Source organism: Pygocentrus nattereri, chromosome 11 (genome assembly GCF_015220715.1).
Source record: "Pygocentrus nattereri isolate fPygNat1 chromosome 11, fPygNat1.pri, whole genome shotgun sequence".
Classification (NCBI taxonomy): domain Eukaryota; kingdom Metazoa; phylum Chordata; class Actinopteri; order Characiformes; family Serrasalmidae; genus Pygocentrus; species Pygocentrus nattereri.
This window is the reverse complement of record NC_051221.1, coordinates 13285525-13311365: the sequence shown is the minus strand read 5'-3', so window position 1 is coordinate 13311365 and position 25841 is coordinate 13285525. Positions and strand designations below refer to the sequence as shown.

The window sequence follows — 25841 nt, the reverse complement described above, 5'->3', positions numbered from 1 at the left end:
CAGGTAACCTTAGAGTAATAGGGTAAAGCATGCCCACATATGTGATTCAAAGGCCGATGATTTAATGGGAGAGTGAATTAATGAATGGGGTCCCTGATGTTAAGTATGTCAGTGTGATTGCTAATCACACCAGAACTAAAAAACAACAGCGTGTTTTTTCTGCTTTGGTCTGGACCAAGAGAACCGAACTACAAGTATAAATGCACCCTTAAAGTGAAAATGTGCCTAAAGCATTTCTGACTCAATGACAGCTCAAGAATCTAACATTAACATTGATTTGCACTGCTTGTACACTGTGTTATCTAAGGTAAGGCTTCATCTTACCTCAGATTGATTCTTTAATGCTTTAGCTAAAAGGGGCTAAAAGGCCCTGTAATGGAAGCTTATATTTTACCTAAACTACATTTATGGCATTTGGCAGATGTTCTTATCCAGAGCGACTTACAACTTGAGCATTTTTATACAAGTAGGCGAAGGTAGTGTTAGGAGTCTTGCCCAAGAACTCTATTGGGGGTAGTGTACAGCCTACAAAGCAGAGGCATTACCCACTACATTATACCAACCACATAATAGCATAAACTAGCATTAGACACTAGTCTCACACTAGAGGTGGGCAACATGCAATGATATAATATCGCAATACTTCAATACATATTCACGATACACAACAGGCATCACAAAAGTTGGAAGAGACAAAACAGAACGTGTAGTGCTGCATAAAAACATTATAATAACAATAAGAAACCTACAATGATTTGTTTCCAATGTTTTACTGCACTATCCAGTCCAGTTAAACAGGCCTAAAAATGCTCACTTTGAAATGAAACGTAGTTGATCAGTGCTCTTTAAATATGGACAATATTAAAGCATATTGGGACAATTTATCACGATCATTTTTTATTCATAGCTGTATGTCATACAGTGTCAGAAACCAACAGGTCTGTTTGAGATTACCTAACAACTTGACTGAAGCCAGTGCGTGAAGACTCAGGCCTCGCAGTTAGCACCGGCGCTAATTGGTGGGGTTTAGGTTTCCTTTCCTTGTAAGCTGCATTAGTTCTGCAGTTCCAGCACAAAAAGGCAAACAGAAAATCTGAAAATTGCTCACATTTGATTCGCCAGACTATGGCTTCAATACGAATACCGTACAGTGAGGTTAACCAGCCACGGACGCAGTGGAACGTTCTGGAGAGAATTTACAAGCTGCATCCAGCGGCTGAATGACACCAGGAAAGACACCAGATGTTATCTCGGATGGGGGTGGGGGGTGGGGGGGTGGTAATAAAATACAAAGACAGAGGGAATGAGATAGATAGAGAAGAGAGAAAGTGAAACAGCGAGCATGAGAGAGGGAGCGAGGGAATGAATGTGGCTGAATGAAAGCAAGGCTTTGCTCGGATGACTCAATATGGTGACTCATCGCCGAATCTCAGGAGGATTAAGGAGATGGTGCCATGTAGCTGAACGTGGCGAAACTGCACCGCTGCTTAACAGATAGACTCTCACTGAGGCCAACGCAGAGGATTTCTGTGCTCACATGAGCCATTACTCATTCACTCACCCATACAACCCATCCACTCTGTCGCGCATATATTATATATTTTATTACTGTGTCTGGACAAGGTCATCACAAGGTCGTAATGCAGCAGAGTTTTGCTTGCATGTGTGTATGCAGAATTACTCCACTGTGATCTTAAGATCACTCTGAAATAAATACAGGAACCAAAACACACACAAACACACTCTTATTTCTCATTCGAGCTGCAACACGTACAATCCAAACCAATTGTGCTTCGACGTTCATCAGGTTTGTTACTATTAGGCCTGGCAAAATGATGACATCATTGCCTAATAACAAATATTGAGTGTATTAATGTAGAATCATATAAGATAATGACAGATCAAATTAAACGATAATACCTCGAGACGTAGAGTTTCAGTTCAATTCTGAGAGAGACGTTTTTAGATGCATCTTAAAAGTGAGTGCTGAGCTTGACTGTCTAATAAAAGGTGGAATTGAGTTCCACAGTTTAGAAGCAGAATAACTGAAAGAGTCTCTCTGTGTTCTCTGGATGTTCCAGCGGGTATTTACAGAAGGTCAGTATCTGCAGATCTAAGATCACGTGCTGGAACATAAACAGACAGACACTCTGTGACGTAAGCGGAGCTTCAAGGTCGTTTAGAGCCTTAAAAACTAGCAGCAGAACTTTAAGATCTATCCTGAACTATACAGGTAGCCCTACAGTAATCAGGTCTGCTTGTAACAAATGCATGAACAAGTTTCTCTGCGTTACTCTTTAGTGACATTTCTCAAATGATAAAAAGCGAATTTAGTGACACCAGGTTTTGTACTTCAGGTTTGGTGTGTGAAGCTAAAGAACCAAGTTTCTCCTGAATCATTTTTCTCTGACTTTTTATTAGTATTTCTGTTTTTTCATTATTTAATTATAGTAAATCAAGTCAAGTCCGCTGAGAAATATCTGACCCACAGCTGGTCAGTATGTCTACAAATTTGTGACCTTCAGAAGGAATAGAAATACATAACTGGATGTCGTCACCATAGCTATGAAAATGTATATGATTTTTCCTAGTGACATCACCTAGCAGTAGCAAGTACAAAAGGAAAAGCCTTAAAACTGAACCCTGTGGCACTCCACAAGACATGTCAAGTCTGTTTGATGAATGGCTGCCTAAATATGAAATAAAATATATTAAATCACTCTAAAACTGTGACCGAGAGGCTGCCCAAGGATTCAAGATCCATCCATCCATCCATCCATCCATTTTCTAAGCCGCTTCTCCTTCAGGGTCGCGGGGGGGATTCAAGATGCTGGATTAAAAACTTCAATGTCAACAGATTCAAAAGCTGCACTGAGATGTAATAAAGCCAGAATAGAAGGATTTTTTTGCATCAGTGCTCAGCCTGAGGTCATTCAGAATAGTTAATAAACAAAGTTACATAGCAAGATGGTTAATAAGCCAGTTTGGCCACTTTTGGCTTGTGCTTTAATGAATGCATGGAATAGGGGGAAAGAAATTGCAATCATTCATGTGACAATCGCCAGCAGAAACCATGCTTGTGACAGCCTTAGTTACTGCATGTGTTTACATGTACTTTGTAACATATCATTCAACTCAAGTCAATAATGCATAAGTATCATTTAAATTATTATTACAATTACAGTGTTGTTCATATTTCAAAGACACAAATGTATTATGAAGATAATCATTTACAAAACATGCATATAGACTTGTGAAGGGGAGCATTATATGGATGTACTTTCTGACTTGGTTCTACTCATAATGCACAAGCTAATGAGCTGATAATAGACAAATAGGAATATTTAGCAGAAACACAAGTTTTATGTTTTATGAAAATATTTATTATTCAAAAATAGCCAAGGGAAACATTTTGGCTGAGAATTAAACTGGCTTTTGCATCAAATGAGGGAAATAAGGAGTGCATTTTCTCCATATGTTACATTTCCAGATGGCTGCTACTAGTATTTTTAGCTATGCAATGTACATTTGTCCATTTTTATAAATAAATATATTGTACAGTCTCAAGAACCAACAGGTCCATTTGTGATTACTTAACAACTTCACTTAGTTTAAAGCAAGTGTGAGAGAATTCAGGCCTTGCAGTTAGCACAGAGCTAATTGGTGGGGTTTAGACTTCCATTACTTGTTAACTACATTAGCTTCACAACTGGCCTTTGTGTCAAGTAAGGAGTAACAGAGGCTGTCCCTTCAGAGGAGCTAACTCTAGAACTAACGGGTGGTGATGACTTGTAGGTTTCCATTCAACGTATTTTCTCATCAGTTGATGATGTGCCGGCATGTCAGTTTCTCATGGTAACATTACAGTGATATCTTTTCGTTGTTTTACATTGGTTTGGCTAATGCTGGCTAAGACGAGAAACTAGACTTTTCCCAGCCTCTACAATGTTTTTTGGGTTTTGATTAGGTTACCATGCACAGGTGGGTGGGAAAAATAAAAACATCCAATAATACAGAGTTTCATCTCCCACATACACTCTCACAGATCATCGAGGGAAACACTCTGCCAGCTCAGAGACCTTCTGTAATACCATGCTTCACACACATGATGGGCAAGACAAATGGCAAATGGGACCACTGCGGTCAGCACACCTTTCCATTTATCATCTGTAAAAAGTGCTGCCACTGAATTAGCGCAGGAATGGAGCAGCGGAGCTGGACTTCACCCTGAGCCTTAGGCCATTTGTTCTAGATCCCTGGCTGGGGGACCTGCAACGAACCTCCGCAGTTCACAGAGCTCAGGGAGATGAATGTGTGTTAGGATGGCATTCAAAGTAGCTGAAACCACTGTTTATGCTTTACCTACAAGTACTGAAATAATTTAGAGTACATACAACATTAAAAACAATTGTTTCATCGAATGAATGGGACTGTGAATGCTGACTGGCTGGATTAAGGAATTCAGTGTGTTGACTGGCTGGAACAAGGGATTCTGCATAGTGATTGACTGCACTAAAGGATTCTATGCATTGATTGGCTGGTTCAGGGTATTCTCTGTGCTGACTGGATGGTTTAGTGGATCTTGATCTAGGCGACTAGACTAAGGGCTTGTATGCACTGATTGGCTGGATTAGGGGATTCTGCATACTGACTGACTGGACTAAGGGCTTCCATGCACTGATTGGCTGGATTAGGGGATCCTGCGTATTGACTGACTGGACTAAGGGCCTCTATGCACTGATTGGCTGGATTCTGCATAGTGCAAGACTGAAGGATTCTATGCACTGATTGACAGAATCAGGGGATTCTGTCAACTGACTGGATGGTTTAGTGGATACTATGTGCTAATTAGCTGGATTATGGGATTCTGTGTGCTGCTTGGATTTTCCCTAGCGAAACATTGAGCCCTTTTGTCTTTTTTGTGTCCCCTCAAAGTAACTAAAACCTGCCCCTAGAGTAGTCAGGCCACATGCTTGTTAACTGTAAGGGTGTACAAGTATGTTTAACGATGTTATATAAAACCTTTTTTTTTTTTTTTTTTTTTTTTAAATGGGTGATGTTCTCCATCAGAGTAGGTTTTAGTGAGGCAGTGTTCTGGTAGGATCTGCTAAGAGTATATGCTTATGAAGGAAAAGGGCAGCAGTGCTATATATCAGAAATCCTTGGTCATCAATGAGACAGCGTATTACTCTAATCCTATTTGCTGTAAACAACATATCATGTGTGGTGATGTTTCAGAAATCTGCCCTTGAGCTGTTTAGGGAGACAAGTGAATCTAACAGACACTACAGGGTTCCCGTGCTTCTCAGGAACACTGCAAAATTATAGCAGCTCAAAAAGCTCAAGCAGAGCAGTTTCTGCCTCAGGATTTAGGAAGAGAGCTCATTTGCTAAACTGTCGGATCTGTGTGATTCTAGTTAGATTACACAGCAAGAGAAGCAACTAATTACAGACACTTAAAACAACTCAAGAATTACTCAGAGTCTGGTACACTTAATCAAGCGCTTAAAAGGAATATAAATATCAATGCCAAGTGTTATTGAAAGCGTATCATCATGTCTTAATGCTCAGCACAAGACCAATTTGTTGGACTAAGGATTTTCTCTTATAGAGGCCTCTTGTCTGCACTTGCAAGGAATCATTCTTGTGAGAACTGAATAATTTGTGCAGTCTTTTAAACCCTCTTCTCAATCTGCTGTCCATATCAGCAGTCCTGGTCGCAGTGCCAACCCGAACGCTGCTGCCGCCAAAGATCAGATTAACAGTGCTTCCCAAAGAGGCAGCCGAGAGGCAAAGATTAGCTCTGAAAAAAAAAAGTCACTCAGGGACAAAGAGTGCCAAAAACAACATAACAGAACACAGTCTTGGTTTTACACAGATCTTACCAGAATGTGGGACTTCTAGGATGGTTGCTGGTGAATTGAAGCCTCCTTCTGGCTAAAACTGTTACTGCAGATCAGCATCTATTAATATAGGGCTTTTTCTTTTAATGTTGGGCAGGAGCATCTTTGCTTTGAATAGTATGGAGATGCAAAAACAGAGCATTAAAAATGCACGTCATTTTGTGAAATCAATGAGAAACATCACTAAATATCATGTGGATAAATTTACATGTATGGGTCATTTTACAGAAACGTCCATTTTTGTGTCCCTAGCGTTTGCAGATATATTACCCTTAAAAGAAACGTTAGGATTACAATTTATTCATGTTTTAAAATAAAACGACGAGTTATTTTAACAATTACACCTTCTTGAGATTCAATTTAGTAGTATTAGATTTTAAATCAATGACACAGAATTCCAAGCAGCACAGAAGTGCTCGTCCTCACAGTCATGTGTGAAGGGCAAGTGGCACATTTTCAGGTTTTTCTGCTATTTTAACTGCAGTAATAATCTATACATGACTACGAAATATCTGAATTAAATGACAAAGGAAACAAACACCAAATTAATATAAAACATATAATGAACGTTGTGGCTCCCAGGAGTCGTGTCACTGGTGTTACCGCATAACAAAAAGCCCACAGATGACGTCACGACTTCCTTTTACCCGTTTTCTATGGTACGGGGAAAAGGAAGTCATAGGATCTATGAAGAAAAGCACACGGTAAGTCCACTGTGTCTTTTCAGCTCACAGAGATTTTCTCATTTAGCTCAGGATTTCACACGAAGATTTTAGTTGAAGTCACTGGTGTGACCGACTTTATTCTTAGGTCTTTGTGAAAAACAGGAAACAAATGGATTAAAGTTCATATTTTGGTGGACATTCCATGATTGATGCTCTGCAGCAAGCAGCTTGTAAAATGCATTTTCCATTAAAACATGTCTCTGGTGTTACTTTTCTTATGTGTAATACCAATGACTCCTATGGACAGATAAAAAAAAGTAGACATTTCTGTTGAATGACCCATACAGTATAATCACTATTTGTTTAAAATGTTTATTCTTAAGGACTTGCAGTGAGCACGGTGGCGTGGTGGGTAGCACTGTCACCTCACAACGAGGAGGGCCTGGGTTCGAGTCCCTTGCCAGGTGACCGGGGTCCTCCCTGTGTCTGTGTGTGTTTCCTCCGGGTTCTCCGGTTTCCTCCCACAGTCCAAAGACATGCAGTCAGGCCAATTGGAGATGCTAAATTGCCCCTGGGTGCGAGGGACTGTCTGTGTCTGTCTGTCTGCCCTGCAATGGTCTGGTGACCTGTCCAGGGTGTATCCTGCCTTCCGCCCGATGACCACTGGGATAGGCTCCAGCATCCCCCCGTGACCCTGACGGAGAAGCAGCTTAGAAAATGGATGGTTGGATGGATGGATGGACTTGCAGTGATTCCTCCTCCAAGAGGTATACGTTTAATTCACGGCCAACAAAGAACCAAAAAGGGTTCTTACTTCTTCACAAGTTTCATATCGTAACGCAGAACCCTTTTCAGTTCTAGAACCATTTTTAAAAAGATTCTATATAGAACCATCTACAGCACATTCTCCATCAAGCTGAAGAAACTGTTACTCACTGTGTAAAGAACTCACAACCACATGAAATAGTTGTATAAACAACTCCTGCATGGTTCTAAAATAGAACCATTGCCTTTATTAAAGAACCACTGAAGAACCATCATTTTTAAGAGTGTACTACTCCATTAGCATTAACAATCATATTTTTTATTGACCCTCTGACCCCCAGTTGGCTCTGAACACTACCCTACTGAAAAAAGCAGCTCAGACTGATATGGATCCCAGGCTGGTCCAAACGTGTTTACTGTGGTCTGGTGCTGGTTTAGCTAGTTACCTAGTTTGACCCTCTGAACCAAAAAATATTGCGGTTGTCTGAACAAAATCTCATCTCAAATTTTGTCAGTTTTTGACATAATTTGAAAATGCCTGTTGCCCTTTACATTGTGTGTAAATTTCATGATGAATGGCCCAAAAGAAATGGGACTTACTGACTTACATGAAAAGTTATGTATGTTTTTTCCTTCTCCTGTAAAGTTACTACTTTGGAGATGCAAGGTTTTGTTTGCGACAGCAGTGATATGCTGGTTCTGCTGGTGACCAGCCCTGCTAGTCTAAGCTGTTTTTTTCTAGCAGGGAGAACCAGCATAGAGCAGCACGGCTGGTCACCAGCAAGGTGGCATATGTTGAGTTTTAGATGCTGATATACTGGTCAAGCAGCGTGAGCATCACCAGAGCAGCAAAAACCAGCCTACACCAGCATGGAGTTTATCAGTAGGGTAACTGGGCCCATCTGGCTGATGAGTGTGGTACAATGGTTTGCTACACAGTACAACAACCAACAAGTGCCCTTCAGATTAGCTGTTTAATAACAACATATGTCCCCTCTGCTAAAAAAAAAGAAAAAAGATCTCTCAAAATTTTCCAACATTTTTGATGATAAATGAGACCACATTTTTAAATTAGACAAACTTGGTTCTGAGCAGATTTGAGCAGATAATGATTACTGTAACAACTAAAAACACAGAACTAAAACACCGTAATAAATAAATAAATAAATAAATAAGGCCTAAATGAAAACAAGCAAAAATGGTATACAGTCTCATTTCATTCGCACCAGTTCCATGAATTCATTGTACATCGAGCTATACTGCTTGAAGTGGTCAGTGAGGTTTCTATGTACTAAAGCTTCACCCACTGCGTCTCTCTCAGTATATTTACAGCAGACACCCCTAACGAGCAGTGGTGGACAGTAAAATTTCTTACTGTACTTAAGGATTTTTTTCGTTTATCTGTACTTTACTACATTTCAAAGTCAGATATCTGACTTTTTCCTCCACTACATTTTGAGAAATCTGTCGTTCCTTTTGGTTTGTTTGTGTTTAAAAATGTGTTTTGACCTGTTGGTCATACCGACCCAGTGCAGCACGCGGTTCAACGTCAGCGCAGCAGCGTAAAGGTTTGGGAGAGTCTGTTCAACATAAATGATGAACTAACCTAACTTTGTGTAAATAGAGCACAATATAGAAATATGTCCACATATGCAGTCGAGACTGACGCGGCTTTTTTCTGAATTTCTACAAACACCATTTCATTTTATAGTAAATTAGTTTGGGCTGGTTTATGTTTATGAACAGAGGCCTACAGATTAACATAGTAAAGGAGCTCATCTGTGATCCTGAGTTTAAAGCCAGTTTTTATTAAACTTAAACTTGGAACTAAGTTGTAAATAAATCTGAAACTGAAACTTTGCTTGTGTGTAAAAGTGATTTCAGAGCCACTCGGTTCTCCCTGATGGAAACTGTTTACCTTCAGTGTTTTGTGCTTATGATCATTTTAATAGACGTCAGCGTCACTAATTAATGACGTTCTATTAAAAGACTGGTTTACCAAGAGAGACGCTGGAGGATCTTCACCTGAAATGAGTTCATGAAGCCAGTCTTGTTATAAAAATGATAACAGGACATCAGAGCCAGAATTACACTTTTAGTACTTTTACTTTTGATCCCTAAGTACATTTGAAGGCAAGTACTTTAGTCCTCTAAAGGGAGGAACTTCTACTTTTACTGGAGTCATATTTTACCTCTGATGCCTCTACTTTAACTCAAGTACATGGTTTTATGTACTTTGTCCACCACTGGTAATTAGAACTTGTCTTAAGGAACCTCAGCTGTCCACATTAAGATCCTATTGACATTCATGGGGTTTCCTGCTTTTCTCTATCAAAACAAATGCAACCATGCCGTAAATGTTATCCCCCACCATACTCAGCAATAACTTGTCCTCTGCTCTTACACTCCCTAAAGGCTTTTGTTTTAGCAACACTTAGCCTCTCCAGGCTCAGTCTATTATGTAACCTTTTAACCTTTGCCTGCTGCTCTAAAGTCCATCTTCAGCCGTCTGCAAGTCAGAGGAGGACGTCTCGCCTGGATAGTTGGGCATGAGCAAGAGCTTGTAAGCAGCCACTCTGTCAGGTCTGCTTTAATCAGATAACCCTAGGTTCCCTCTGATCCTTAAAAAGTCTTATGAGGTCTTAAAGGACAGTAAATTAGATTAAAGGTTCCTAAAAATTGTACAGCCACCCTGTAAACTACAAAGTGCAGTAAAGTTCTTTTACAGAGTCCTTTAGGGTTGTTAGGATGGTTTGACTAATGACAACAAGCTATAGCAGCTTCTTATTCTGCATTTCACAAGCTGTTTGGAACAGCAGACTAACCAGCCAGGAGCCAGGGGGGCATTAGGACTATTAACAAGTAAGCCTAGCATATGTATACACTCATACCAGCTTTGCTCTGCTATATTTTCACCTAACATCTCTTTTTCTCCTCTAGCGCTCAGACAGGAGCCCGCGCCACGGTCGAGGAATTAAACAAGCACAGAGGGGCCTTTCGGATAAAGCGTCACTCGCACTCATCCTATGTAAGAGGAAGCGATGTGTAACATGCACATACACGAGCAAAAGAAGGAGTTCAGGTGAGGTGAAGAGAGGCAGACAGACAGAATACCTGAACTGAAAGAGCCTGTTTACTAGAAAACTGAATTCAGTTCTTAAGACAAAGTGAATACACAGAGAATAAACAGAGACATCATAAAGGAGGCGGTTGGTCACTGACCTGCCCCTCAATTAAATAAGCCAATCAGCTTCCTGGTTAAGCTGCAAGTGGTAAAAGCTTCCCCTCATTGTGGAACTGTTTTTAGCAGTAATGCTAACCAATCAGCACTCAGAAGCAGTAATGCTAACCAATCAGCACTTAGTAGCAGTAACGCCAACCAGTCAGCACTCAGTAGTGGGAAGGCCAACCAATCAGCATTCATTAGCATGTCTCAGCCATAAAAGCCTATGACTTGTCTATACTGGTTTTAACAAGCCCTCCTCCACTTGTCTCCTGAGGGGAAATGAGGATAATGAGATAATACCAACCAATCAGCACTCAGTAGCAGTAATGCCATCCAGTCAGCACTCAGTAGCAGTAATACCATCCAGTCAGCACTCAGTAGCAATAATACCATCAATCAGCACTCAGTAGCAGTAACATCATCCAATCAGCACTCGGAAAAGAGTTCATTTGCTACCTTTGTCCAACTTTGCCCGATGTCTGTAGTGGTTTTAACAAGCCTTTGTCCATTTGTTGTAATTTCCCCTCAGGAGAATCCCTGAGGCAGCTGTAAGGGCTGTTACTTCGTTCGCTGAAGTGAAGGGTGTTAGATGAGCCAACAGAGATGAGATTAGATGAGCCAAACATAATGGTGGACAAAGCTGTTTACAAGCCATAGTAATAAACTACTTATAAAGTCTTAACATTTCAAAATCATAGCCCTGGTTTCCTGGGGTTTCATTTACAAACTACTCCAACTGTTATAAATGACTGCTAATGCAAAGGCATCACACCACCATTTATAGCCAATTCAAACACACACCCATTATGTACGTTATGCTCAAAGCGTTTCACATTGCAAAGTTTTCCTGGCTAGCCGATTAGCTCTCCGAAGCTAACCTAGCTGAGGGCGAGCACGCTCCGCTTCAATAATCCACTCCTCCTCTTTGGCACCCAGTGGTGATTCGAAGTGGGTGAGGGCAAGTTAGAAAACAAACTGAAACAGGTCCATAATTGAAAAAAAAAAAAAAAAAAAAAGCCTGTTTAAGGGATAAAGAGTGGTTGGAAAAATGAAAAAGTGGAAAAACTCGATACCAAACTCCATACCAGTCAAAACTCGATACCAAACTCCATACCAGTCAAAACTCGATACCAAACTCCATACCAGTCAAAACTCAATACCAAACTGTTCATATGTTTAATAATAACAATTGTGTGTGCAATAACTCAGAGGGACAATAATTTAAATAATCTGATTTTATACTAGAGGTTTCATATTTACTATCACAGTCACCGCCACTTTACTATATTCATAAGTACTTAAATGCACTCTCGTGTACATATTGCAAATTTCTCTTTATCTTCGTATTAAATTATTAAAGTGTTTATTCTATTACATAAATGGTTGCAACTGTAACAACCGCAATTTCCCTCTGGGATCAATAAAGGATTCTGATTCTGAAAAAGCAAAAAGTAGGATAATGTGGGATAATAGCTGTTAACTGCAGCATAACACCAACATTCGCTCTAACACCATCTGTAACCTTAATCCAAAACCTAATGTTAACAAGCTTGGTTTTGATCATTTGAGCAGTTGTAGATACGCTACGGAAAACCACCAATATAAAAGTAAGCCCATCAATGGAACACCGAACAGTACAGAAGAAAACATAAGAATTAGACAGAAATCAGAATTTCATGTTGTAAATAACATATCGTCACTGTCCAATCAAAAACAGGCCTCTCAAAAATAGTTTACAGGAGAGGGTAAAAACACTCTTAGTCCATTCATCATGACATTTTCACACAACGTAAAGGACAGCTGGTGTGTTGAAACAAAGCAGAAAAATAAAAATGAACAAAAATGGAGATGCATGGTTTTTCTTGGACAGTGACTACATACAACATATGACAGAGGAGTCAGACCCTCATGCTACTCCAAGAATGAGTCCACTTAACCAGGTGTGGTTTGTTTTTTTCTTTTTTTAATATGACCATGTACTGTTCACAGCAAAACATCACATGATCACAGCCTGGAGACGGCGTTTCACCAGCAGTAGTAGTAGTAGAGTTAGTATTTGCAATGAAACACCTCTGCCAGTGAACACTGGTAAGACTTTTCAGATACAATCGCATGTTTTGAGGATCAGACGGATTCCATACATTTGCAGATTTACCAAATTATGCAGCATTCATCCACAGAACAAATGAAACGGGACCATGAAGCTGAGCCCCAAAGGCAGAGACTAATACAGGAACAAAAACAAAGGCACCGACATTATGCAAGTGTGTTTCATTCTCAGAACAGGTACTACATCACCATGATTTAGTAACAAAAACACAAAAACATCAAAGAAGCATAAAATAAAGCAGAGCTCATTTACGAAACTCACTTTCCCATTACTCATCCCTCCGCAAGAAAACCAGAAAACCAAGTGCACCATGTTTTTGGACACTGCATTGAAAATGAGCTCTGTGTGGAAGGAAGTTGTTATCTTGCGCTGTTGAGCTCCCCCTCCAGCCAGATCCAACGTTTAACTCATTTTAAAAGGTGGTCAGACGTGGCTTTATGTCCAAACTGCGTCACATCCTGAAGGAACCATGGTTTAGACCATCCATCAACTGGATCCTTACATCAGGCTGGCTATGGGAACACCTTAAAATGCTTATGGAAGCCTCCTGCTGCACAAGAGGAAGCACGTGCAGTCTGTGGTCACTTACAACAGCGGTGCCGTCCTGAGTTTTAGACAAAGATAACTTGGGAGACCATGTTCGGGGAAAAAAGTAAAGTAAATAAAAAATGGCCATGCATCAGTGTAAAGGCGCAACTTGAGGGGAAGTCCTCAGATTTTTCAAAGTGTCTGCATAATTATTATTAATGGCTAAGAAGTAAACACGGTCATTCAGAGTGGCTTGATGCAAACTGCTCTGTTCTGAAGAGAACTACCAAGTCAGACCTGTTCAGAATCAGCTGTATGAAGCACTTAAAAACATCTAAATGCTCCTTCTTATCAAACTATTAAGATCAATAGTTACCAATATACTGCCTGATGAATGTGACTTTGTTTTCCGACAGTTCTGAGATAAGGTTTTGGCCTAAAATGTATATTTTTAATCCATTCATGGCAGAAAGGTACATCCAGGCCAAAACAGCTGCCCAAATTTTTTTTTACCTGTTTTACAAATCATCAGAATTACATATTGCTGCGGTCGGAACAAAACCTTAATATCCATTTTTGTCGGTTTTTTCATAAGTTGAAAATGCCTGTTCCCCTTTACACTGCGTATAAATTTCATGATGAATGGACCAAAAGAAGCAACCCAAAATTACTTGGAAAAAATTCTGGTTCCATTGACTTACATTAAAAGTAAAGTAGGTTTATTCCTTCTCCTGTAAAGTTCCCATTTCAGAGATATGAGGTTTTGTTCTGAAAGCAGTGACACATTTGTGTTGAAGACATTGCGACTCCTGGATCTCAACTGCAAAGCAATCAGTGCACCATTTCGCATTAAACCACTCTGAATGACTTTACATCCCGTCAACTGAATTTTCAGACATTTTGAAAACTTGGAGGACTTCCCCTTGAAGAGATTAGCCACAATAATGGCTGAGAGTGCTTTCTCTTTCACATAGATACAGTCGCATATGATACAAGACATAGCAGTAGTGCTGTGAAAAAAAATCTAGTTTATACAGTTTCCCCCTCGTAGTCCTTTTGAAGTCAATCAGCCAATATGGGTCTGATGAAGTTGCCGGTTTTAGTTTTATGCAGGAGCTAATGTAGCTAACTAGTACTGGGAGCTGATACCACAGCAAATAGTATGAACTGCATGCCTACACCATTAAACATTTGCTTCAAACGGTCATTGTTGAATAATCTCGGCCAGCCTCTCGTGTCTGACACGGTTGACACGGCAGTCTATATAAAATGGATACAGGTACAGACTATATTCAGGCTTCATGGCTGCTACTACTGTTTTTAGCTAAGCAACATACTTTCAGATACGGGGAAAATGTGTAAATTTGATTTTATTTATCTAACGTGAAAACCAGGCACGAGAACCCAAGTCTCCACTTTGAGGCAGTCACAGAACCAGCCTGCACTCCCCATAATTACCACATACAAAAACCACACGCCTATGGGTGGAAAGATACACTCATCCCCTGATTCGATTCTATTCATGACACTGTGCTCATATTCCGGTACTCTCACAATATTTTTAACAACTAAAGGAAAACGAACATTTTATGTTCTTGCACAAACGCTAAAGCTGAGATGTAGGAGGAGTGGTGGAGTGAGTTATGAATTGACAGTAATCAGTTGCAAACTTTGGTCAAACAATTGCATTAGATGGCATATTAATAGAACATCCACTCTCTACAACGCACACCGTCTCAGATTAACACTGTGATATCGCAATGCACTGTTGCACCCCTATATACTACCCACAATTCCGACTTAAAACACAGCACTGCCACTTTTGACCCTTTTTCTATTTCTTATTAAAGAAAAGATTCAGCGAAAAATCATATTTACACTGTTGCACTTTGCCCGGGTGTAGCCGATCAGCCAAGACACGTTCAGTAGTTTAAGAGTTAAATAAATGCTAAAGAGCCAAAAGTCTAAATTTAGTCTCTTCAGAACGGCAGCAGCGAGGCTAACTCTGCTAACAAACAGTAGCATTCAGTAGTCACCCAAATAGCCCAAATACATTACATTACCAAAATAGCTCTCAATCTGCTCAGATCCAACTGAATAGTCCAATTATAGATTAAGACTGAGGTGTTTATCTGATCACTCTACTCAAAAGTCTGATGAAAAATCTGTGTACATGCACACAACAAGCAATCCAATCCAAAATGACCACTAGGTACCACTTGGTGTAGACGTTACCATGACAACGAGCATCATGTGAGTCCAGTCTGCGTGAGACGAGCCGCAGTGCATCATCTAGGCTTTCAGGTGAGCTTGTGTATTAATAACTTTGAATATATGGCAGATTCAGAAAAACATACTTCACGTACTTGGCGGAGAGGAAGACGTTGTTTTCTGAGACACATAAGCTGGACGCACGTCCCACCGCCGTCTTTTAAAGATCAAAGCACAAACTTTGTATACACTTTCGCTATGATACGAACATACATGCACAGAATGTACTTAAACTTTCCGACTGGGAATGTTAGCGAATACAGGCGTTTACACGGTTATTATTCTTTTATTTAAATGATTAATTACAGGTTTACCCACCTCGTTCAATTGGATGAAAACTGTATTCCAAATGGCCTAAATTGGACTAGCCTATTACAAATGAGGTGCATATGTGGACATTCTTCATTCTATTCTGATTGAGCTATTAGTCAGATTATTAATGGATTATCAGCCCGCATGTCATATTGTGCTCTAAATTATATCAACGTCTATTTGAACTTAATAAAGGCCTGGCTATGGTTTGAATGGGTCTGAGAAAAGTTTTAAAGATGCATTTTTACGGAAACAGCTACTTGGGTGACCAGTAGTTCTAGTGATTGTTAGCAACGGTACACATGTAGCTTCAGGTCTGAACTAAAAGAAACAAAATCTGGACACCAAATGTCTTGAATGAACGGCTACATGGGGGTAAATTTGATTTTTCACAAACTTATTTTAACCTGCACCGAGCTGTCGAGAGGGGAGAGATCTCCACACCTCTCTCCTTAAAGTGTCGATCAAAAATTACTGCGACAAACAGAACAGTGGACAGCATGACGGCAACAAAACCAACAAAGCCCGCCTGCTTATTCACCACCCCGATTCTTAAAACGCGCTCAGGTAGCACTGCAGACCCCGTCCTGCGACTGTAAATGAGGACCGAGGACAGGAAGTGGGCACAGATGTGCACATGCACACACAAACACGCACACTGACCCACTCACAGACATACACATTCACACATCACAGCACCAAAAGTCATTGCGCATAACTAAAATCTGATGAACAATATTAAAATCTGTTTAAAGGTCTTCTGGGATTTCTCATCCCATGCTCCAGGAGTCTGGTGGAGCTAGTTATGGAGAAGGAGAAAGACAGAAAGAATGGGGAAGCAGCAGTCCTCAGTACTGGAAAGAAATGACGGAGTTGACTCTGTAGACGTGGTACGAGCGATTCCAGAACACTCGAGTAAAGTAGTTTGTGTATGGGGAGTAGTTCATTTTGATCTCATGACAGAATCGGCCGTGCTTGGAGAACGTATACATTTCACCATTATCATACACCACCTAGCAGAGAACAGAGAGAAGACAACAATTAGTTTGCTTGCTAAATGAGTTTTGTCTCCATGTGCTTTTCATTTTGCTTGGTTTCACACAATGACTGAAGTGCATCAATAATACATGAGTGTTATCTGCATTTTGATTGATATCTATTCATAAAGTGCACATCTTACTATAGATTTGAATAGTAAGTTCAGCCATCTGACTATTGTGTGCCAGCAGTTGCATGTCTTCACCTGCAGCACACTATGTATATCCATAGTACAGATCTAATTAGTGCATAAATGATGCTAAATATACCCATTTAGAGGACATCTGAGTGAGTGATGGAGTGAAAGTTGAAATCAAATGTGATCTGTGGTGTGTGTAGCCGTCGCTAAGCTACTATCATGCTTAAGGCCACCACACGTCCAAGATACGGACCACTGTTTTTAAGTGACGACAGCAAATGTAAACTGGGCCTGATGGAAGTACACAAACCAGCAAGGCCACTCCGAACACTGTCCAATGTTTTAGCATATCACTCAGTATTTTGCCATTACTACATTAGAGAGACCACAGAAAACTACAGTAGATCAAATGTGGTAGATCTTAAAGGTTACACAGAGAAATGAATCCACTCTTTTAGATAAACAGACAAATGATAATGATATGTTACCTCATTACAAGCGTAATCTTTTCCACTGTGTATCTTTCAGCTTAAAAACAGTGAGCGTCTCTGTATTGCAAACTCTGTAGTGGTGAATGAAAATCTACTGCTGGCAGAGAAACCTTCTCCCAGCTGGCAACAAGCTAACCTCCATAGTGGTATGTGAATATCTCCTTTGATAAACTTTGGAGAAACTATTGTCCCAATTTTTTTTATTTTATAAATGTTTACATATGGGCATCAGCAGATGTGTACATGAAAAATGTCAGATATTGGCTACTCTTTCCATCTATACCGACTTCCCTCCAATGACAGCTCTAACATGCTGCGCTATTTTTAGTGTGTACATTCTTGGACTAAATATATATATATAAAATGTTTTTAGTAATGCTTTTGCCTGGTCAGAGTCCAGATTTGAACCCTATTAGATAATATTTGGTCTCACATTAACCACAAACTAGCCTGGCAATGTTTCTCAACATGGTTTGGACTCATCAGTGCTGAGTGGAAAAACAGCCATTTCTTTCTGTAAAAGGTTTGCGAATTTACACACAAAGGAAATCAAAGTTATGATTTGGTTATGATTTGTTGTTAAGACCATTAAAAGCTTAATGATTTTCATTTTGGGATTGGCCCATTATTTTGCCCAGGAGTGTATTTGTCTCTTTCTGTGTGGATCAGTTTAGTACTGTGTATGTGTTTGACGTGCGGTGATGAGTGACTAACATGGCCATTGGCGTAGTCGAGCAGGTCTTTGATCCTGCAGCCTCTGACAGGACTCAACTCATTACACAGCTCCTCTTCAATGATGACGTAGCTGCTCTTCTGAGCCGTCAGCAGCTTGTAGACTTCCTCAGCAGAGCGCATGGCATACACCTGATACGTCTGCAGCGCGCACACACACACACACACACACACACACACACACACACACACACACACCAGCTTGGTCACTCAACAGCATTATGCAATCTTTTGTCACACACAATCATATGCCAAAGTCTGAATACACGTTAATTACGTCATCATCTTGTTGATTTCCGTGAAATAAGTGAAAAAAGTTTGCATTATTTTAACAAAGTTTAGTGCTAAATTTATGTTTATTTGCTTAGTTTAACATGTTGGGGGAAAAAAAAAAAACAAAATATACAGAGCAATTCTAAGTTTTATTTTTTCCCAAGCATGTTTTACTTTAGCGCAGAAACAATAACAGTACATCAAAATGGATGGATGAATTGGAGGATGTGTTAACTTATATCATTTAGAAAATAAACAAAACACCTAATTTGACCAAGGTGGCTGAACTTGTAGGTTAACGGGAGTCTACAGAAAGGCAATATGACAAAAATATAACATCACAATACTTCAAGACCTTTTCATGAGATATAAAGCACTGAGCTGTCAGAGTTTTCGAAATTTTCAATAGAAACGATGTACCAGGAGTGCAAAATGTATAAGAATCATTTTTTTATGCAAGCTTGAATGTACTGTACATCACCGCATCTCATTAAACATGGCTAATTATGCTCTCTAATTCAAAGCCAGCAAAACTAGACTGCTATGGAATGTGGGAAGCCTCATTGTAACGAATCATGAGTCTGTGTTTTATTTTTAAGTACTGACAATAGAAAGGTTCTGTCCTTTAAAAACAATATATAAAGTGTTTTTTTCAGTTAGCTGTCTGATGTATTTAAAGTGCTCCCAAACATGTGGAACTGCAGCCCTGAAGCAAGGTGATGTGGATGCCTGGTATGAACTTATGAAGCAGATAACTAAACCAGCTATAACTTTAGAGCTTAAACAGTTATTTGACAATCAATAACTCAAGTCAATTCAACGTGATGTCTAACCTAGAGTGAGTAAATGGCTTAACCTGAAGAGGGCAGCATTTCGCTTAAATGTTGTACCAATGTCAGTAGATAGCGAAAGAAAAAGAACAATCGTGGCTGAAAGTTGAAACGATGATTCTGAAGTAGCAGAACTTGCTACTCTGCAGTGCCAGGAAACCCTAACAGAGTGTCAATTTCCTTTTCCACTTGACTTGCTTTAATAATGTTACTATGTCTGTTGCCATTTTCCTTTATTTAGGTCAAATAACTAGCACAAATCAATTAATTAAATCCTTTTTCGTATTTGAAACTCTTCCTCTTGGCCACAGTAGTGTAGTTGATTCTATTTCAGCGTTGCTGCAAGTTCAGGTAACACTGTCACCTGGAAAGCCAGGCAACCACATGCTGCAGGCCTGATCTAAAAACAGCTGTACTATTTGAAAGTGCTTTGTGAATAAAGACTCAGCTGTGCATGTGCATATATATGTATGCATGTACATATATACATACATATACTTGCACACATATACATATACACACACACACACACACACAGACAAATACACATATATATTTCTACCCTGACCTTTATTCACTAAACATGACACGAGATCAGCACACTGGCACGGAAATGCTTCATGAATACCAGGCCATGTGTATCAGTGACATTAGGCCAAAGGCATGTAAAATTCCATAACAGCTTAGATGGAAATATTGCAAAGGAAAGTTTGGCATGTCTCTCACAGACACCAGACACGTACACACTTTTGTTATTATGCTTTTGTCAGGAGATGCGTGCGTGTGTGTGTATATATATAGTACACTTTACACTTAACAAAACACACACGCATATACTTACACTCTCACTCCTCTGCAGAAGGCTGAGGTCCGTGTAGAGAGGCAGGCTGGTGACAGGCCACCCCGTGCAAAGTTTGACCGTGCCCAGCAGTGCAGGACTACCAGCAAATACAGCTGTTAGCGGAGCCTGACTTCTACAGCAGGGCAGAAAGAGAGAAAGAAGAGAAAATATTTTTATAAAATGGTAAAATATCTTAAAAAGGACCTACAACATATAAAACTGAGAGAAAAATCTATCACTAAGTCGATGTCGTATTTAAATATTGCTACAGTTTCACAACACTGTTCACCCCAGACTATGAAGCCCATATATGCAAACTAAGCTGCCAATTTTTTGAGATCAGAAAAACCAACACAATCCATTCATCCTACAACAGTTTCACCCAGCTCATTCACATTAAAGTTATAAGATTTTTTTCAGTCTGGACTCGTTTTAAATGAGCTCATTTACATATACACTATATTCCCAAAGCATTCAGTCACCCATCCATTATTAAATTCAGGTGTTTCCATCACTTCCATGGCCACAGGTATATAAAACCAAGCCCCTAGGCCTGCAGACTGCTTCTACAAACATTAGTGAAAGAATGGGTCGCTCTCAGGAGCTCAGTGAATTCCAGCATGGTACAGTGATCGGATGCCACCTGTGTAACAAGTCCAGCTGTGAAATTTCCTCACTACTAAATATTCCACAGTCAACTGTCAGTGGTATTATAACAAAGTAGAAACGATTGGGAACGACAGCAACTCAGCCACGAAAAATGACAGAGTGGGATCAGTGGATGCTGAGGCACATAGTGCACAGAGGTCACCAACTTTCTGCAGAGTAAATCGCTACAGACCTCCAAACTTCATGTGGCCTTCTGATTAGCTCAAGAACAGCATAGAGAGCTTCATGGAATGAGTTTCCATGGCCGAGCAACTGCATCCAAGCCTTACATCACCAAGCACAATGCAAAGCGTGGAATGCAGTGGTATAAAGCGCCACCACTGGACTCTAGAGCAGTGGAGACGTGTTCTCTGGAGTGACCAATCACGATTCTTCGTCTGGCAATCTGACGGACAAGTCTGGGTTTGGCGGTTGCCAGGAGAACGGTACTTGTCTGACTGCATTGTGCCAAGAGTAAAGTTTAGTGGAGGGGGGGGATTATGGTGTGGGGTTGTTTTTCAGGAGTTGGGCTCAGCCCCTTAGGTCCAGTGAAAGGAAGTCTTAAAGCTTCAGCACCAAGAGATACTGGACAATTTCATGCTCCCAACTTTGTGGGAACAGTTACGGACAGCCCCTTCCTGTTCCAGCATGACTGCGCACCTGTGCACAAAGCAGGTCCATAAAGACATGGATGAGCCAGTTTGGTGTGGAAGAACTTGACCGGCCTCAACCCGATAGAACACCTTTGGAATGAATTAGAGTGGAGACTGTGAGCCAGGCCTTCTCACCCAACATCAGTGTCTGATCTCACAAATGTGCTTCTGGAAGAACGGTCAAAAGTTCCCATAAACACACTCCTAAACTTTGTGGAATGCCTTCTCAAAAGAGCTGAAGCTGTTATAGCTGCAAAGGGTGTTCCGACATCATATTAAACCCTATGGATTAAGAATGGGATGTCACTCAAGTTCATATGCGTTTGAAGGCAGACGACTGAATACTTTTGGCAATATAGTGTGTCAGGCTTAAAGGCATAGTAAGAAAATAAAGGTCATGTAAAATAAATGAAAACTGTTTTTGGTACATACAACCACAGTAACATCATAAGTGGACCATCAACGACGTAGGACGTCGGTGCTTTCAAGGAACTCTTCTGCTAATGTGTCTACATTCCTCCACATTGATTGGCAGGTCATGTGTCTTCATGTTTTTTTTATGGTTACCTTTGTCACTTTTTTTTAACCACTGTTGTTACCAATGTGTTGTTTTTTGTATGCCAACAGTAGTTTTGATCCTGACAAGCTGGACCACCATGCCTCCAGGTACTGAATCATCTACTGATCTTTCTGTTTAATTTTTGAGCTGTTTAATATGGACGACTTGGGTGCCTTGATTAGTATTACATCTTTAAGAAAAGAACTGTAGAGATGCAGATAATGCAATCACTTAAAAGGTAGCTGTATACATTATTTAATCTTAATAAAGACTACATTTTTACAAGTGCTCCTCGGTGATTTTATTTCTGCCCAAATCAGTCATTTCCGTTTTCCTTCCTTTTCTCTTGAGAACAGCTGGTAACAAAAACTACTGTTTTCCACCTAATTTGACAAAGGTCTCATCATGTTAGTCCTGTCTGGATACACATCTCTATTATTTTCCAGGAACATGTTGCCTCATATGGGGGAAAAAAGCTTTTTTGTAGCTGCTAATAGTTATATTTAGTGTCCTAATGCAATGATTTAGAACATGTTTAATATCTGTATATTAAACATGTTCTAAATCACAAAATAATAGAGGAGTTGAAAGACTTTATTTGATCTGGTTAGAACTTGGAGAGATTTTGCAGGAGTAATCAGAATCATGAGATCCTGCAAGTTGATAAAAGCAGCAATGAAAATGGCAGCTACAGGTATAAAGCACTGCTTTATATTCACAAGTTCAGTAACTTTTAGTTTCTTAAATATTATGATCATTACTTCCATGTGATGCAAACACCCAGGTTTGTAGAAAATACAATCCACTAGTAACTCACTCATCCTGCAGTGATGTTATTGCTGTTCATATGCAAGAGCTTTAGTACTGAAGAGATATGGAAACATTTTATTACAGGTGTCCCTGTGATAAGCCAATCCTATCCGACTAAAGTTATTCATTCCGGTTTCTTCTCTGGCACACTACAGTGACGTTAGAGAGTAACTTCAAAAGGAATCCAAAAACCCCAGAAGCCGGAACTATTAATAGTTTTATGTGACTTTTATTGCAGGGCTCTAGGGTAAAAGGGGCTCAGGTTTCAGATGGGCTCTCTGCTCTTACACACTGGCCACACAACAGGAGTGCTTTAAAAAGAGGAAAGTACTTATTAAACTCACTTTATCCAGTTCATGAGCTCTACCGTATCAGGATCATAAAACTCCTGCACCTCGGTCAGCTCAGACAGCACGCGTGGGAAATACTGCAGAGAAAAACAGCAGGTTAATTATACAAACACACTGCAAGATATACACAATATACTAGCACTGTAATGACATTTGTGCACATGCCTTTAATGAAAAAACCCTGGTCAATCCATAATGGGAATTCAGCTGTGAGTGAAATGAATCCCTACTCCCTCAATTATGCTATTCTATACAGAAATGACCTAGTTAGTTCACTAAATAGTGGTAAAAATGTTTGGACAACCTACATCAGTATTGACCAGTCAATTAAACAAACCAACATTACTTGCTCAACTGAGGCTCAAGTTCTTAACAGCATCTGCAGACATGGGTGTAACTTTTTCCTGCAGTGTCCAGCTTCTCAACACACATTACTCATAAAATATCAGCCACAGTAAGCACTGACTTTCCAGATGACCTAGTCAAACAAATGACATGCAAGTACTTGGCAAGACGCTCGAGCCACGAATCAGATGGAGTTCTGTGTTTATATTGTAGTGAGAAAGAAGCGGTTTCTGAATCTTGTTTTGATGGGCAAAGAGCTACAGTGCCTCCCAGAGGGCAACAGCTAAAAAACACATCATGCTGGACGTGTGGAGTCACAGATCATTCTCTTTGTTCTTTTTACTGTGCATTTGTGATGATTCAGTTGATGGGGAGGGGGCACCTATCATCTTTGATGATTTGTTGGCAATGCGTTGGAGTACACGGGGCAGGTTTACTAATGCTTTGCACCGTCACAAAGTGCATTTAAGCATTAAAAAGTGGTTGCTGCATTTCACTGAACAGGCACTAAAACGGCACTTCAGCGCCTTTAAAACATCAAAAGGGCAAAATTGCTCTGTGGTGCTTCTGCGTCACTGCATATGCAGAAGTTTCTCTCTCATAATATTCAACATTAACATAAAATCACTGTTCCATCTAAAGGCTGTTGCAGAAATGTGTTGGAAATCAAGCGGCAGTTTCTGTGGTTTAAAAAAAAAATATATATATATATAGATGAAGCTTCCAAATAAATAACTGTGAAACAACTACAAACAAAAACAACAAATAAATACTCATGTTTTCAAATTATTTCAAACTTTATAATAATAATCATGATTTTGTCATTGCACTGATATCTAATTCAGTCTAGACATCGTCACTTGCTACTATCTAGTGTTGAAAGTGTAACGGGGTGATATTGCATTTTACTAAACAGGCACAACCGCACTTCAGCTCTAATGAAAAGACCAAAAGGGGCCAACGCTGCTCTCTGCTGCTTGTGCCTCATTGCAAACGCATTTATTTGTGAGTTTTCCTCTCAAAGGACAAAATATTAAGGTCATTATAATGAAGTGCCAACTCTTGACTTACTGAGGCTGAGAAAAATACTCAGTGTGTGTTATTTAACACCTGAGAAAAGCTTGTCTTACATCTGGTGCTAACATAGCTTTTTTAGGGGGGGGGGGGGTGTCACAAATTATTTTTTTTGATGGAGGAAATAAACAAGCCAACAATATAGTTTTAGAAAAAAGTCACTTTATGCCACTTTTTTAATATGTGTACAACAACACTTATCAAAAAGCAGGTTTGCCTAAATGATTTGACAGTTTTCTTATTCAATCTATTGTTAATCATGTAAATAGACTATTTGGCTCTGAAATCCCTGCTTTATTAATGCTACTTCTTCCTTCATTGCTCCTGCACGTTTCTTCTGCATGTGCTGTGGTTTGTGTGTGCTGCGGCAGAACATTTTTTGATGTACTGCACATAGCTTAGAGGTCATGCTTAAAATACAGTTCCCAAACAGCCCAAGTGCACCTCAATAAAATTAATGTGGTTAATGGACGTGGTTATTTTGCACTGTTTGTATGTTAATTACAATATTAAGCCTGTGTCCATTTGCATGAAAGTAGATAAACCACTAAATCAGCCACCCACAACAGCATGACTGGTGTCGGTAGACTGTTGGTAATTAGCGTCTCTCTTAGTAAATCTGCCACTAAATCTCTACCATTCTGCGCTAGATGTGGTGAGAATGGTTTCTACGATCACTGAATAGAACCAGGGCCATAAATGTTCCTTCACTCTGAATTTCTTAGGGTTGTCAGTGAAGTGTTTTCTTTTTTGGACACTGTGGTCTGTACTGATGTTCCATTTAACAAATTCCAAGTAATCTGAATCAATCAGTGATGAATCACATGCTGTTTACATGATTATTTCTCAGTCAACATCTGCAGTAACCCAAGCTGCCATTCAGCGTTTTGATGAAGTTTCAATTTCAGGGGCTCATCAGGCACCTCTGCCCGTTGCTTAGTGATTTTAGTATAAATTCAGCTGATGTAGGGATCCATGGTGATCAACAGAAATTATAGGTGTGCTGTGGGATGCTGTAGTGTCCTTAAAATCACTCTCAAATTCTAGTTTACAATTCAGACTCTAAGAGAAAAATGTATCTAATGGTGCCCTAAAATGCAAAGAGGGATATATTCTGGTCACAGTCATGGTTAAAACTGTCCTGCATTACTTTGACCACAGTAATTAACTTTTGCTGGATTACATGAACACTTCGACTCATGAAAGATATTATCTACATTTACACCAATCAGGCATAACATGACCACCTTGTCCTTGTTTCTGCGCTTATTGTCCATT

The 25841-nt window shown here is 39.8% G+C and overlaps 1 protein-coding gene across 1 annotated transcript in view; it reads right to left on the bottom strand.

Annotated features, from left to right (window-relative positions):
* Window positions 1–12502: 12502 nt before the first annotated feature.
* The window catches only part of LOC108435609 (dpy-19 like 4), a 30042-nt gene continuing 16703 nt past the window's right edge, over window positions 12503–25841 (bottom strand). Inside the window, exons 17-20 of the mRNA XM_017711570.2 lie at window positions 23139–23221; window positions 20125–20257; window positions 18163–18321; window positions 12503–16793 (exon numbers count right to left, since the gene is read on the bottom strand). Coding sequence (XP_017567059.1) covers window positions 16629–16793; window positions 18163–18321; window positions 20125–20257; window positions 23139–23221 — 540 coding nt within the window. The 3' untranslated portion in view covers window positions 12503–16628. The remainder of the gene's footprint in view (window positions 16794–18162; window positions 18322–20124; window positions 20258–23138; window positions 23222–25841) is intronic.